Raw genomic sequence first — 15,140 nt, 5'->3', positions numbered from 1 at the left:
CTGCTGCCTCTTTCCTTACTCCCTGCAGCTGGAGGAAACTGCAGAACGGGGAACATGGGGGTAGACAACAGGGAAACCCACTCTTCAGTGCTCGTTAGCACTTCCAATTGCCAGAGGCTGGAACAAAGGCGCCGCTTGGGTACCTTAACAGCTGTCCTATAACCATCCCAAATGGGTTCAAAGAAAAATCCCCACTTTCTCTGCACTCTAGTTACATAGGTGGGGCACCGTGAACGTGAAGACTGCACTGGGAGCTGCTAGATTTGAGGCAGAAAGCGAGGGAGCACACTGCCAAGTACCAAGGGTAATGGCTGGAGGCAGGAAACACCTGATCGGAAAAAGGCTTTCAGTGTGAGCTGAACAGGCGGACAACCCCTAGAAACAAGAAGTATGGTAACATGGCAGGGGAACAAGGCTGTTGATTCCTCCCCAGCCCACAATTGGCCAAAATATGGAGTTTTTTTGTTTGTTTGTTTTTTAAAAGAGAAAGAATCTCTTAAGCCAAGTCCAAGAGTTGGACACTAGCACTGACAGTACCTAAAAAGAGTAAAAAGTGTGTATGTAAAAGGATGGGAGAAAGGTGGCTCACAAAGCTCAAAAATTAGAGGAATGGAGGAACAGGACACTGAATGAATTATCTGGAAGGCAGGTAACTGGGGATTGACAGCACCACAAAAAAGCATATAGATTTAAGCAGATTATAGACATTTTACACAGCTGTTCGAAGAGTAAAAACAGATGAGGAAATCTTGGGTAAAGTTAGGGAGTAATGAGGGATACCTCAGCTATACAAGTTGGGGTAAGATACAGTCAGGGAAAGCAGGATTCATACCTGAAGGAAAACAGGAAAGTGTTAAGTAGGAAAGGTTATAAAAAATTCCTTCATGGGGAGGCAGGTGCGGGGAGGTGGAGTGTATCGGGGGATAAATGACGATGGGAGAAAAAAAAATTTCTCCATAAAAAGTAAAAATGGAAGGATTGTCTGGAAAAGCTAAGTAACCTGGACTAAAGAATATTCAGAGCTGTAAAAGATACAAAATTTGTGGAGAAAAGGAGAAATAGGGGCAAAAATATAAGCGATAAGGTAGTGCAGTCCTCTGATGGGGTAGATCAGGAAGGACATGTAGGGCAATATTGACTGTTCACACTCAGCTGCTCTCTACACAAAGTAGCAGCTGCCAAGTCACCTTTATAAACAGCAGACCTTGAAATGGACTGTCCTGACCCAAATTTGTCACCTAAGGGTCCTGAATTTAAAAGAAATTTCAAAATTAATGAAATTGCTAGGTTAAGTCTTAGGGAAAAATATTTAATCTACCTTCCCTGTAAGTTACTGATGTGCAAGTTAATATGCAATAGGGCACTTCAGTCCACAGCTGCTCCTGATGCCATGGAGTATAGGCTCTATCCATTTCAACTCCCTTTAACTGAGGAATTCAGGTTACAAGAGTATCCTTGATTTCACTTAAAGGAATCTATGCATAACTTGTATTAGTTACTTTTATTGTACTTTTAAAAAGCATATACTAATGTGCTTATTAATAAGAATTATTTTTGCTTTAAATGTTCAAAATATCAAGTTGTTAGGCATTGATCTACTACTAGTACAGTGTTTGGAAATAATGGAACCAATGGCTGGGCAAATTTTTCCCTCCTGTCATATTAAATTTTTGGCTGATATTTAATGAATTTTGCCAAAGTAAAATAATAAAGACAGTACAAAAACACATCAGATACCCTGACCTTCAAAATAGTCAACAATGAATTCTAACTGAATTGTTTTTTTTGCAGAAACTGCCAAAGTTTTGGTGTTTAATATTTATTTTTTTATTTATCTTTATAGATTTCAGAGAGAGGGCAGCAGAGGGAGAGATAGAAACACCAATGATGAGTCATTGGGATCGAGCCCGCAACCCGGGGATGTGCCCTGACAGGGAATCGAACCTTGATCTCCTGGATCCTAGGTCGATGCTCAACGGCTGAGCCACGCCCGGCCGGGCTGGTGCTTAATATTTAATAGCACAATTGACCAGGATCCAAGATGTGAAGTTACTATGTTCAAGAAACTGGGTGGTTGCGGGGGACATCATTTTGTTACCTAACTATATAGTCTGTGATAAGAAGAATACACGCTTTTCAATGTAAAACTTGTCTACACAGTTATTAGTTGCAAAAAGCCATCTGGTCTTCTTTTGGCTTGTAAAAACAATGTTCCAGATTCCAATGTTAATTAGCAACCTTCAACTCTTTTGTGTAGCAGGTATCTTGTTTTTACCTTCCAGTTCTTCCAACCCAGCCTGTGTCATGAGGCCTGCAATGTTTTTCTCCAGGTCATCAATGTGACTACTCATGTCATCAATTCTTCCAATGATCTGGTCGGACATGGTCTGAAATTTATCTTGCATCTGTTGCAGGAGTGTTTGCACCACTGAGGTGAGATCCTGCATGGTCTTGGGGTGTCTTGGCCATCTCCCCAGTTCCCAGCTTGCAGTGATATCTCAGACCATCACCAACACTTCCGTCTCTAACTGAATTTTTATACTTAGGTAAATAATCCCATCAAACTTAAGAAATTAACAATTGGTCACTGCTTTTGATTCAAGCTAACTTGGCCTGTTTTATTGTTCACCTTACTATCTACGATGGAAGATGCAATTTTGAAAACTCAAAGGGAAGTAAAATACAGGCATACCTCGTATCGCATTTAGCTTTATTGCACATTGCAGATGTTCAGTTTTTACAAATTAAAGGTAAGACCCTCCACCAGCAAAAAGATTATGACTCACTGAAGGTTCAGAAGATAGTTAGCATTTCCTGGCAATAAAATATTTTAAAATTAAGGTATGTACAGTGGTACCTCGGTTTTCGAACGTCTCCGTTGAGGAACATTTCTGTTTACGAAGGCCATAACCCTGGACGTAAATGCTTCAGTTTTCCAACATGCCTCTGAAGTTGAACATGCCATGTGGCTTCCGCTGAGGGCAAGATCCTGAGGCACAGCTGTTGGCTGTAGATCCCTCGGTTTTCGAGCGTTTCAGAACTCGAACTGTCTTCTGGAACGGATTACATTAGAAAACCGAGGTACCACAGTACATTGTTCTTGTAGACAATGCTATTGCACTTAATAGACTATAAACATAGTATAAAACCTTTTATATGCACCGGGAAACCAAAAAAAATTTAGTGACTTGCTTTATTGAGGCAGTCTGGAGCCAACCCCTGAAATATCTCTGAGGTATGCCTGTAGTATTAAAACGCTGAGACATTTCTGTAACAATTAGTGTTAGCCATTCCTCAAAATACAGATAAAAAAAGCTGTGTAAACACTTTTTGCATTGGTTTGCAAATTTAAGTGAATTTTAGACCAATAATTGGAAGCACAGCTTCCAATGGTATGTGAGTTGAGATCTGGGTCTTATCTGACCCTTAGTATACTGTTGTGACCTTGGTAGTTAAGTCACCTCTTGACAACTCTATCATCTGAAGGGGAGGCTTAGAACAGATCATTTATTCATGCTCTGAAATTCATGGAGTCCTACGAACCCTCTAAAACTGTATGTATATGCACTGGGGGTGGGCGGGAGCTGGTCCCATTTTCATTAGATTTTCACAGGTGACCTTGATATAAACTTATAATTAACTGATCACTTTGTAAATTGCTCCAGATCGAAATACTGTTATTCCCTTGTGGTAGGTGAAACTTAAGACAACTCCAAAGAGTCCCTGATGTCCATAACCTTTTTAATCCCCTTCCCTCAGTGTGGGCAGGATCTGGAAATATAATGGGGTATCTATCACCCTGTGAATAAGCTAAGGCACAAGACAAAGGGGAAGGGACTTTGCAGCTCTAACTAAGGTACTCAGCAGCTTGGCTTTGAGCTAATCAAAAGGGAGATCCTCCCTGGCTGGCCTGACTTAATCAGGGGAGTCCTGTAAAAGCAGGGCTAGGGCCTTCTCTGAAATGAGGTTCGTTCTCCTGCAGGCCTCCAGGAAGCAAGCTGCCAGGAAATGAATTCCACCACAGGAGCAGCGAAGAGGACCAGCCTCGGAGGAAACCCTGACTGCAGCCCTGAGAGCCTGAGCACAGGACCCAGCTAAGCTGTATCTGAACTCTTGACCCACAGAAACTGAAATACATGTTGTCTTAAACTCTAAGTTTGTAGTAATTTGTTATACAGCAACAGAAAATATGTCACTCTTTAAAGCCAAAGCTTAGCTTAATTTCTCTTGAGGGAACTAAGGCGATGGAGAACCCAAATAGGGTGGTTCTAGAAATTATATCAAAATAAACCCAGTCACTTCACACAAAAACAAATGTTAAAAAACCTTCCCGATGTATTTTTAATAGTCAACAGCTTCAATTATAGGAATGCTCTGGGTTTGTTTCAGAGTAATGTGGGAAGTACTAAATCCATCATGACACACAATAGAAAGGAAGAAAAAATCTTTAAAAATATATTTAGACCAGGACCACTCACATACCTGTAATACAACATTCCTATTTCTATAGCTCTTGAGATGGGCACAATACTCCAAAAAGGCAGTTTAAGACATGAGAAGCCAAGAACGTCAAGCTTACTAATGGCATATTATTTCATTATTTCCCTCATCACAAATAATGCTGTGATAAAAATGAATCTGTTTCCTAGATCACTGGCTGTGGTGAGCTCTTAACTGTGCTGAAAGAAATTTCAGACATGGAAAAGTCCTTCCTAGAATTCCATTAGAATATCAATGTCCTGTATGAGACGATGGGTAGAAAGGCAATCTTTAGACCATCAGGTAGCCCTTGCACTCAGAGATGATAACACCTACATTAGGATGTATATAAAGGATAACTATACTATAAAATCACTGGCCTACTATAACCTCATCAGCTTACTTTAAACCAAATTTTTGATTACTAAGGAACCTCAATCATGCAAAGTACTGTTATGTTCATCTTGTGGTAAAACTTAAGCCTTCTGTAAAAACCATGCTTTGTATGCAATCTATCATTTGGAACTATATGTTGAAGGCACAGCAATACTTAAAATATAGCTCAAGTGTCTCAGTCCATTTTGCTGGAAGAATGAAAAAAGGTCAAAACTTTGGTTTGAATAGGGAGAAAGCAGAAGCATAGATGGTGTCATCTGAACAAATCAGTAGGTTAGAATATTAACAAATCCACACAGCAAACACACACACTCCATGTAAAACATCGCTTAAGTTTAATGTTTATTTCCCCAAGACAGCCTAGCCTGCACTCTACTTGGATAAATTTTACAAGCTAGTTTTCTGCTGCTTCTAGTTTTAAACTTTAACCATGTTTCTGATGACAAGGAATGCTGCAAAAATACTCTAGTTCAACAAAGAGTTATGATCACAAAATAATTTTTATCCATTCTACAGTGTTTCAGATTTACCAGTTGATTTTTAAACACAAAGTAGATATAGATGCTAATGGTGGCTAATCTGGTATGTTTCTTATAGCAAACTGTTGTTCATGCAACACTTGTGCTCAAAGGGGAAGGCACAGGATTTCCTACAATGAGCCACCTTATAAAGAGTTCTTTTTGTACAAATTAATTTATGTCACATTTAATTTAGTGTGCATAACCTCAAAACTGAGGTATTATTCCAATTTATAAAAACCACTTGCATAACTTTTATGCAAGTTTTAAAAATACAAAGTTTTCTCCCTAAAGTGGCTCAAAATAGATTGTTCATGGCTGCCTACATCTAAGATAAAAAGATTCTAAAACAATTGAACAGATTAGGCATATTATTAAAGGTGTTCAAACCATTACTTGATTTGTACATCTATTCAAACCTCTTCATCAGTCTTTATTCAGCAGTACATATGCACCAAATTCCATTTTAGAAGTTTCCATATCATTTTCATAGAAAACAAAGTTTGAAAACAAATAACATTTAAACACAGCACGGTATTCTACCACAACTGAAACTTTTTTCTTCTTCTTTACAGGACTCAACAAAATCTAAAAATGAACTATGTTGTAGATTTACCTCATGCAAAGATCTTTATGTTATCTCTGAAAATGAAAAGGATGGCTTTTTAAAGCACATTTTACTGTTTTATACTATTATGGCAACTTGTGTACTGCAACACAGTCTATTTTGAGGGAAATTTATGATTTTTTTTCCATGCAAAAATCTACACAAATTAGTTTTGATGATATGGAAAGCTTTTCATAGCATCAAACATTCATCTGGTGCAAATGCACAGGGAAACCTTCCTGAAAAGTTTTCTGACTTGAGAATTAACTAAAAAGCCATACTAGGTAAAGAAAATAAAAACTTAAAAAAAAAAAAAACCCTAAAAAAGAAGAAAGAAAAAAAAAAACCTAAAAAAAAAAAAGAAAAGAGAGAGAGAGAAAGGAGGGGGGTGGGAGAAGGGAAGGGGAATAGAAAACACAGGCTGCAGAGTAAACCAATGTCTGCTGCTAAACCGGTCTTTGTTTTCATGTCCAGTGTACATTAACACTTATGATCTCATTTTGATGATTTAATAGGTTTGTTATCAGCCCCCTGAAGGCGAATCAAGCTTGCATGCGTTCACATACAGCACCACAACCACACTCTCATACACAGTCACTCCAGGACTAGGAGTCTGCTTCATGAGTGAAGAGCCCTAGATTTGAAAGATGAACCTGGCTCTCTAACACTGAGCCATTCATTCATTCAACACTGTCCATTCACACACTGCTTCACAGCAAGGCCTGGGCTCACTTGCCTTTGACTTATATGGGCACCCTATTCTCTTTTATGCTTACAAGGCTTGAAGATGACAGTACTGCACTTTCCCCTCAATTGATATAGAGTAAGTCAATGTTCCTTCTCAGGCACTGAAGATCTGTGACCTGTAGCCCTTTTTACTTTGATCAACCTAAATAAGCATTCATGTAAAGTTTTCATTACATTTTGCCACTCATTCTCACTCGCACCCACTCGCCATCTTGACCTCATTTGGGCATTTTCTGTGATTCCAAATGAAATCTTCACATTTTCTTTCCCGATTTAATGCAGCAGCAGATCCCATGAGCCAAGCTTGATGGATCAAACCTTTTTATATATATGTGTATATATATATATATCTCTCAGTGCTGCATTGTACCTAACTTCCACAACATCTTTCTAAAACTGGAACCCTTCTGTTGGTACATTGGCAGATGAATTGAAACCAAATGTTCCACCTTGTATTGCCTCTGGAACAAGGCTAGCATCTTCATCAATCTAAGGGAAAAAATAAAAAGTGATTAGTTTTAAAGTATACATAAATAGCATTATAGTAATATTCCCATTTCCCCTAAAAGAGTATGAGAGATGATGAGTGTCAACATTGTCCTACCATCCCTTTATAAAACTGAAACATTTTGTAAAGACTTTTTCTTAAGGACACAAAAATGAGAAGAAACTTCAGAATATCCAAGATGGGTATCTTCCAAAAAGAATAAAATATAAGTAATAAAGTGGAGATGGTCATGCATCTCAAACTGAGAGGATACTCACTAAAATTCCCATTGTACCTGGGCAAATAAATAAGAGTTGATGACATTAAAAAATTAATGCCATCACCCCTTTTAGAATAAGTATAATCTCTGGTTAATTTTGTTTTTTTAAAATCCTCACCCAAGGACATGCTTAGAGAGAGAAAGTGAGAGAGAGTATAACAGAGGAAACAGGAGAGAGGGAGAGAGAGAGGAAAAGAGAAAGGGAGAGACAGGGAGAACGGGAGAGATACTGCAAAAGAGAGAGATGAGCGAGAACATCTACCAGTTGCCTTCTGTAGGAGCCCCGACCGGGGACTAAACCCACAATCCAGGTATATGCCTTGACCAGGAATCAAACTATCAACCTTTTGGTGCACTAGACGAAGCTCCAACCGACTGAGCCACTCCAGCTGTGGAGTGAATTTTTAATAGCAGTTGGAGACAAATGACACTTAGGCTTAAAATAGTAAAATAATAGTAATAATGGATAAATAATATCCTATATGCTTTATATTTTAAGGTTCTTTTGTGAAATACCCCAAATTATGAGCCTATAATGAAGTTCTTATAAATGTGTACACTACCTGAATTATTTTCACAGTGTAAGAGAATAACAAAAAAACCTGCATGTTGAAGTATTAGAAATCATAAGGCCTTGTGTACATCTACTTGCAAATTAGGACTTCCAATATTCCAACTTTAAAGATGTGATAAAAGCTACCCTTAAAAGAATGTTCCTTTTCTGAATTTTATTTATATTTTTATTTTTAAAGTAGAGCTGATTTAAAAAAAAAAAAAAATCTTTATTGATTTTAGAGAGAGGGAGGGAGAGGGAGAGAAAGACAGAATCATCAATGATGAGAGAGTCATTGATCAGCTGCCTCCTGCATGCCCCCGACTGGGGATCGAGCCCGAAACTTGGGCATGTGCCCTGACCAGGAATCGAACAGTGATCTCCTGGATCCTAGGTCAATGCTCAACCGCTGAGCCATGCCTGGACGGGCTGGATTTTATTTCTGATTTATTTAACTGGCATTATATTCTAAATAGGACTTGATCATCTAAAGGAGTTGATATCTAAATAGTTTAATCATCTATAAGGAGAACCCACAGTTTTCTTTTCTAGTACAGTCATGTGCCACATTAATGATGGGGATACATTCTGAGAAATGTGTCATTAGAGTGTACTAACACAAACCTAAATGGTATAGCCTACCACTGTAACTATATATGCTAAACTTTATGTGATTAGCAGTATAGGTTTTTTTACACCAGCTTCACGTGAGTAATGCACTGGGGTACAACATTATGATGTATATGACATCACTAGGCAATAGCAAGTTTACAGCTCCAACATTATAATCTTATGGGACCACTGTCACATGTGCGGACCATCACTGCCCAAAACGTTATGTGGCGCATGACTGGTATTGTCTTTGTCAAGGTATGTTTGAATAATACATGTTTAACAAATTGTTTAATCTTGGCGGGGTGGCTCAGTTTATTGGAGCATTGTCCTGTACACCAAAAGGTTGCAGGTTGGATCCCCAGCCAGGTCACATACCTTGGTTGTGGGTTTGATCCCCAGTTGGGATGCACATGGGAGGTAGATGATTGATGTTTCTCTCTCTCAAATCGATAAAAACATATCCTTGGATGAGGGTTATAAAAGAAAAGTTTAATATTCTACTCTCTTTTGATAATGTGGAAAAGTTTGTAGTATAAGATTTATTCATTAAAATGTTGAGAAAATCATTCAAGAAATTTATTGGTGGCTGTATCTAACCATTGTAATTTTCTAAGGAACAACTGGTTTTAATTTTAGACTTACTTTTCCAAAGAGGCAATACTAAAAAGTAAGTTAATACTTGAATTTCCATTACCACATACTGACAGTCTTAAGATACTTTTGTATATTACATCTTATGTTATAGAGAAACTTATGTTTTTTAATGATTTATTATTTTTGATTTATCTACCTATCTTCATATTTGTTTTTTGTCACCAACTAAAAATAACAGTGAGAATATAATCAAAAGTAGACCAACTAATTAGTAGTAAAGGATTTATTACAGGATATCTAGTATCACTGTTTTGTTTATAAACATGTTATGCTATTAACAGTAAAAATATGAGAGCTATAAAGACATCAAGTGAAAAATAAAGCCTGACTTGTCCCCTGTAAAAAAAATAAATAAATAAATAAAGAATTCTTAAGTTCTTTGCCATTAGAGTTAGTACTATTTTTTAATGCCCTGAGGGACTTTAAATTATTGAAATAATTATGTTTCTGAAACAAGTGATATTGCTCTCATATACCTATTTTAATTGCATTCCCCCTAAATATATACATATATGTCCTAGCTTATTACATTATTTCATCCAGACTTATAGTAAGAAAACTATAAAGTTATTACATACATCATCTGTAGAGAAGAACTGATCAATGATCTCATAGGCCAATTTGTAGATGTCTTCATTTTCATGATTTTGCAGTTGTTCAATTTTCTCCAGTCCTACAAGAGATTTTATAAAGTGAAAGAGTAATATCTAAAAAGTAGTGACAAAAAAGGTAAAATAATCTTGGGACCACATAATCCAATTATTGAAAAACAAATCTACAATTTTGGGGAAACTAAAGGTGAATCTTAAAAAAATAAAGATTTTATGCACAAAAATATAGCATGTTTATCTTTAAAAAATTAACAACCTGAGTGTTTAAATGCATATAAATGATTAAATAAGCAATGGGACAGATATTCAGAATAACAGTATTATAACCAATATTAATATGGAGTAATAACATGTAAAACTGCTTTTGCTTGTTAAAAGTTAAAAGCAGATTATTACACTTTCTAGCATCTGCCAAGTTTTTCTAGTATGTATGAAACATTTTTAATATACTGGTGATTAATAAATATAAATGTTAAGACATGTGTTAATTATAATCAAGATCAACCATAATATTTTCAGGGGAAAATGGAATTTTTCCCTGTAAACATTGAGTTTGTTAAATCATAGGCAGGAACACTAAAAACACATAAACTTAACTTGACATGCAAATTAGATCTTATTTTGCTTTTTAGGAGTAGTAATTTCAAGGTCTCTGAAAAATAATGAAATTGCCCTTTGACGATTCTTCCTTCTCTATTCCTTAAATAGTGAAAGTTGTTTTGGACTCATTTCTCACTCTCCACACTCTTCTTGTGGGGCACGCCCATTAAAAAATTTAGCTACTAAGATAGGCTGAGGATCTGTAAATCTACTGCTTCATTTCTTTCCTGAGCTCCAAATGCATAAAATTTAAATGCCTGTATGATATAATACCACCAGGATGTGTCACAGCTACCTAAAATGTGAACTGTCCAAAACACAACTTGTTATTTGCCTTTACTCATGTAAACTGTTTGTTCTATTGTATTCTTACTTGGTGATAACAGCTTGAAATCTAAGAGAAAGCCTAAATTCCCCTTTCCTCAATAATCTACTGTCACATCTTAAAAGCCTCAAAGTCTCCATTTCTTGAATCTTGTAATCTCCCCTTTGTCTCTATTATCAATGTCTTCATTTATTGTAGCCCAATTACTAAGTACTTTCCTACTACGCCCGTTTTAATTTTTCTGGTAATCACTTCCCAATTAGTTCCTTAACAATATTCCCCATCTTTTGTTCCTAACTCGACAGTTATGCATTATTTCCTTTGTTTGTCATTTTAATAACTTTAAAAATACTAATTTTTTAGTAATTTTCAAGCCTCTGCACACCTCTACTAAGTTGAAGTAGTTCTCCTACTCTTATCATTATCCCTTCGTTCATTTACTTCTCAACTTCTGCCAGAAATACCTTTACTTTTATGCTTATCCAGGTTAATACTTACACTTTGTTCCATAGCCACATTTGAAACTTCATGTTCTGTGTACTTGTTAATTTTAAGAGCTGAAAGCTAAGACGTGTTTTTTATATTCCAGGTGGCTGATACACAGCCAGATTTGGGAACTACTGCCCTACAGAATTAGAATTAAGTATCTGCTGTGCTACAAAGCTTTTAAGACTACAGGGGCCTGCTTATTGGTCGTATCTCAGCCTCATTTTTTGGCAGTTTCTACCCCATACTTTGTGATTCAGCAACACTGAACTACTTATAATTTGCTGAATGCTATTTCTCACCTCAGACTTTGCTCATGGTGTTATTTCTGCCTGGAACACCTTTCATCCCTTTTTACTTTATTAATTCCTTATTCACTTCTCAAAATCCAGCTCAGATGTGACTTCCTGCTTCTTCCAGGATGAATTACGTATTTCATTTTGTTGTACATTTCTATTAGAGTAATTAGCACATTAAATCAGTTCATATTTATCTCCATAACTAGACTACATGCCTCGAAAACTGTGTCTTGTTTACCACTGTCCTCCAAGTACCTTAGTATAGTGCCTGTTCAATATATGGCAGCAATTCAGTTACCTAAGCATATGCAAGAAGCTAAGCAGGACTGTACATATAGAACACAGTATTTACTTTATACTGTTACTTGATTATCTAAGACAGGAAAAATACAGAAGTGCTATAGTAGTCAGAAAATAAACATAGATACACAAAGAACATTAGAATGTGTAATAACAGCTTATAATAAACTTACCCCCACATTCTTCTATAAGATTGGCTATGGTTTCTGCCTCATCTTCAGCCATTTTTAATATATTACTTAGTCCATCGAGTACTACTTGCACAACTTGTGCATCTTTTACAGTCAGCAAGTTGCAAAAAGGTGGAATAACATTTTGCTGAATTAGACAGGCCACCTGAAGAATAAAAACACCATGATATAAAAAGTGTAAGTGAACTCTGTGTACCGTATTATCTCAATGAAATAATTTTGACTTTAATCTAACTTCCTTTTCATGTTTATTTTTCTTGAACTTAGAAAAAAATTAATTGAAAGTGAATGAATCACTCAACTTCATATGAAACATTTCTTTGACATAAGGAATACTTTTTTCAAAGATTCTTTCTCTTTTAAGATTAGAAATTAAAATATCATTAAGAGGCTGAATATTTTTTTAAAACTGTAACTTCAACGTGAGAGCATCCACTGGCTCTTTACTGTTACATTTAGCATTCTCATATCCCTGGCCACATTCTAGTCACTATTCTATTGGTTCTGTAATATTTTCATAATACTTTTCTATCATTTTTATATTGTTCGTTATTATTTCCATGTATATATATATTTTGCTCTGTATTCCCATTTAAATGGATTCACTGCTCACCACCAGTCTATAGCTTATTTGTGATAACCATCAGTTTATTGCTCATCAGCTCCAAATTCACCCTTTTAAAATTATCTGTGAAACATATCTGGGACCTCTAAAACCCATTTTCTTTTGCCAGCTGGCAGTGTTAAGCTGTGTCACCTGCACACTCTGAGAGTGAGTGCCTCTCTAAATTTTATGCCGTAGGCATCTCATATTCCTCACTCTAGCTCCTACTCCCAACATTTTGGTTGAGTGTTTAGTTCCTACCAAGTGGCTGTAAATTTTTGTTGCTCATTTGTAAGGAGAGTCTGTCAGGCAGTTTCATTCTGCCCAATTCACCTAAAAAGTCTTAATACTGTTAAAAAGCAAAAAAATAGCCTTGACTATAAGTGCTTCAATCTTACCATAGATTAGAAAATTCTTATAGGCCAAGAAGTTGGAAAGAGAACACTTTTCATCTATGAATTATAACTAAAGGAAGTCAAGGTGACACTTTTATATGAAAAAAACGAACACACACACAACCCCCCCGAATGTCTATAATCTTACTATTATTTTAAATTATGATTTACTGAAATTTAAAACTTAAATTACCTGTACTGTTATTTTACCAGTTTTGAGAAATAAGAAAGAGGTGAACTTACCTGATCTTTCCTTCCACTAATTGTTAAGTTACTTATGGCCCAAGCAGCTTCTTTCTGAGTGCCAAAATCCCCCTGCAAAAGCAAAGGATACAACTGCAATATAAAATAAACTTGAAAAAATGCTTTTCCCCCTTTTTATTGATTTTAGCGGGGTGACACTGGTTAACAAAATGATATAGGTTTCAGGTGCACAGTTCCACAGTACATCATGGGTACACCCAAGTCAAGTCTCCGTCCATGACCATTTATTCCCTTTATACCCTCCTCTAAACCCCTCACCTGGGCAATCTCTACACTGTTGTTGTCCATGTCCATGAGTTTTTTTCTCTTTTTTGCTCAATCCCTCCACACCCCCATACTCCCGATGAAATGATTTTTCAACTGCTGAATATTTCCCTGGGTTTACTGCTAGCCTTTCTATAGGCACACATAATTTTTACTTATTAAGATAAGCCTTTGGACACAATTTACCCTAAATACATGGAGACTTGTTTTTGTAAACTCTGCTGGCAACAAGTTGACCTGATATGCATTACTGTTCAATAATATCAGATTAAACAAAGTCAAGGATAAAATAAAAGCCAAAAAAAATAGGAAAATGAACAATTTAATCAAAGAAATGTCAAATTAAAAGAAAGTATTTTAAACATATAACAGATTTTTAAAAATGATAATGACCACCATTCATAAGGCCTAAAAACAATGACAACTTTGTGGCAATGGTCATCCTTAGTACCTGAACTATGGTCCTTAACTTAAATATCATTCCCTACAAAAAGGAACCAGGATACCCTGGAGAAATAGTTCTTTCCAGGTCTAAGTCAGAAAATATATAAGATAAACCTGGGAATCATGTCATATCCAAAAAGAAAGCAGCTCTCAAAAACTACAAGGTAATGTAAAAAAAACAAAAACCAAAAAAACGGACACCAAACTTAAGAGTTTCCCATTGGTCAGGGAACAACCTGAGTGCCAGAAAGAAATATATATTATATATGTGTTTGTGTATATATATCTCTCCATAATTTTCTAACACTAAAAGTTCCACCTTAGTCTCCTTCTGAGGTTGTTAGGAAACGATGTCATTCTAAAAATTGAGTGATAAATAAGCAAGAGTCAAGCATTTACCTTGTCTTTCCTATATAAAATATGTTCCTGAGTAAAACAATAGCTGATAAGGGAAAGCTCTTCATTGAATAATCGTTAATAAAGAATGACAAACTCAGGAGCATTTTGCATTTCCTAGTAAAATAAGAGATCCAGGCAATGGTCATCAATAAATGCCTAAAAACCATTATGTGAAGAACTGATGTCTAATAATAATCAGCTAGCATATGCTGAGAACACCTGAGCTCACTCATCAATCTTAATATCACTAGAAGCAGGATAGAACGTGTCTCCTGATGTGAAGCATTAGGAAGTACAGAGTATGCCTAAGTATTCTTGTCTAACAACTATGCCTAATCTACCAGTTTAGAAGAAAGTAGCTTCTATTACCAGTTTGTAGAAAACATGGAGAAAAATAAGATAAAAATATTCTAATTATAGACCAGTGTTCAGAAAAAACTCTCAGGCTGTGACTGTGACATTTTAAATGGTCTCTTTCCCAAACGTTAATGTAAACATGAGATATGATATGGCATATGATTAAATAGCACACTTACTTGCAGTCTGATCTTGGGCTATTTATTTATCTATACCATAGTTTCTTCATTTGTCAAATGTGGTAATTCTTAACCTCACAGAGCTA

The 15,140-nt window shown here is 36.1% G+C and overlaps 1 protein-coding gene and 1 pseudogene across 1 annotated transcript in view; both read right to left on the bottom strand.

Moving 5' to 3' along the window:
- Positions 1–1,942: 1,942 nt before the first annotated feature.
- Positions 1,943–2,481, bottom strand: LOC107539270 (heat shock factor-binding protein 1 pseudogene; annotated as a pseudogene).
- Positions 2,482–5,199: 2,718 nt separating this feature from the next.
- KPNA4 (karyopherin subunit alpha 4) overlaps positions 5,200–15,140 on the bottom strand; it is a 46,436-nt gene continuing 36,495 nt past the window's right edge. Inside the window, exons 14-17 of the mRNA XM_016215740.2 lie at positions 13,391–13,462; positions 12,131–12,293; positions 9,915–10,009; positions 5,200–7,236 (exon numbers count right to left, since the gene is read on the bottom strand). Of these exons, the coding sequence (XP_016071226.1) occupies positions 7,138–7,236; positions 9,915–10,009; positions 12,131–12,293; positions 13,391–13,462 (429 nt within the window). The 3' untranslated portion in view covers positions 5,200–7,137. The remainder of the gene's footprint in view (positions 7,237–9,914; positions 10,010–12,130; positions 12,294–13,390; positions 13,463–15,140) is intronic.

The sequence above is a fragment of the Miniopterus natalensis genome, chromosome 6, assembly GCF_054644295.1.
Source record: "Miniopterus natalensis isolate mMinNat1 chromosome 6, mMinNat1.hap1, whole genome shotgun sequence".
NCBI lineage: Eukaryota > Metazoa > Chordata > Mammalia > Chiroptera > Miniopteridae > Miniopterus > Miniopterus natalensis.
The sequence above is the reverse complement of the archived record's forward strand: the minus strand, read 5'-3'. Positions and strand labels throughout refer to the sequence as shown.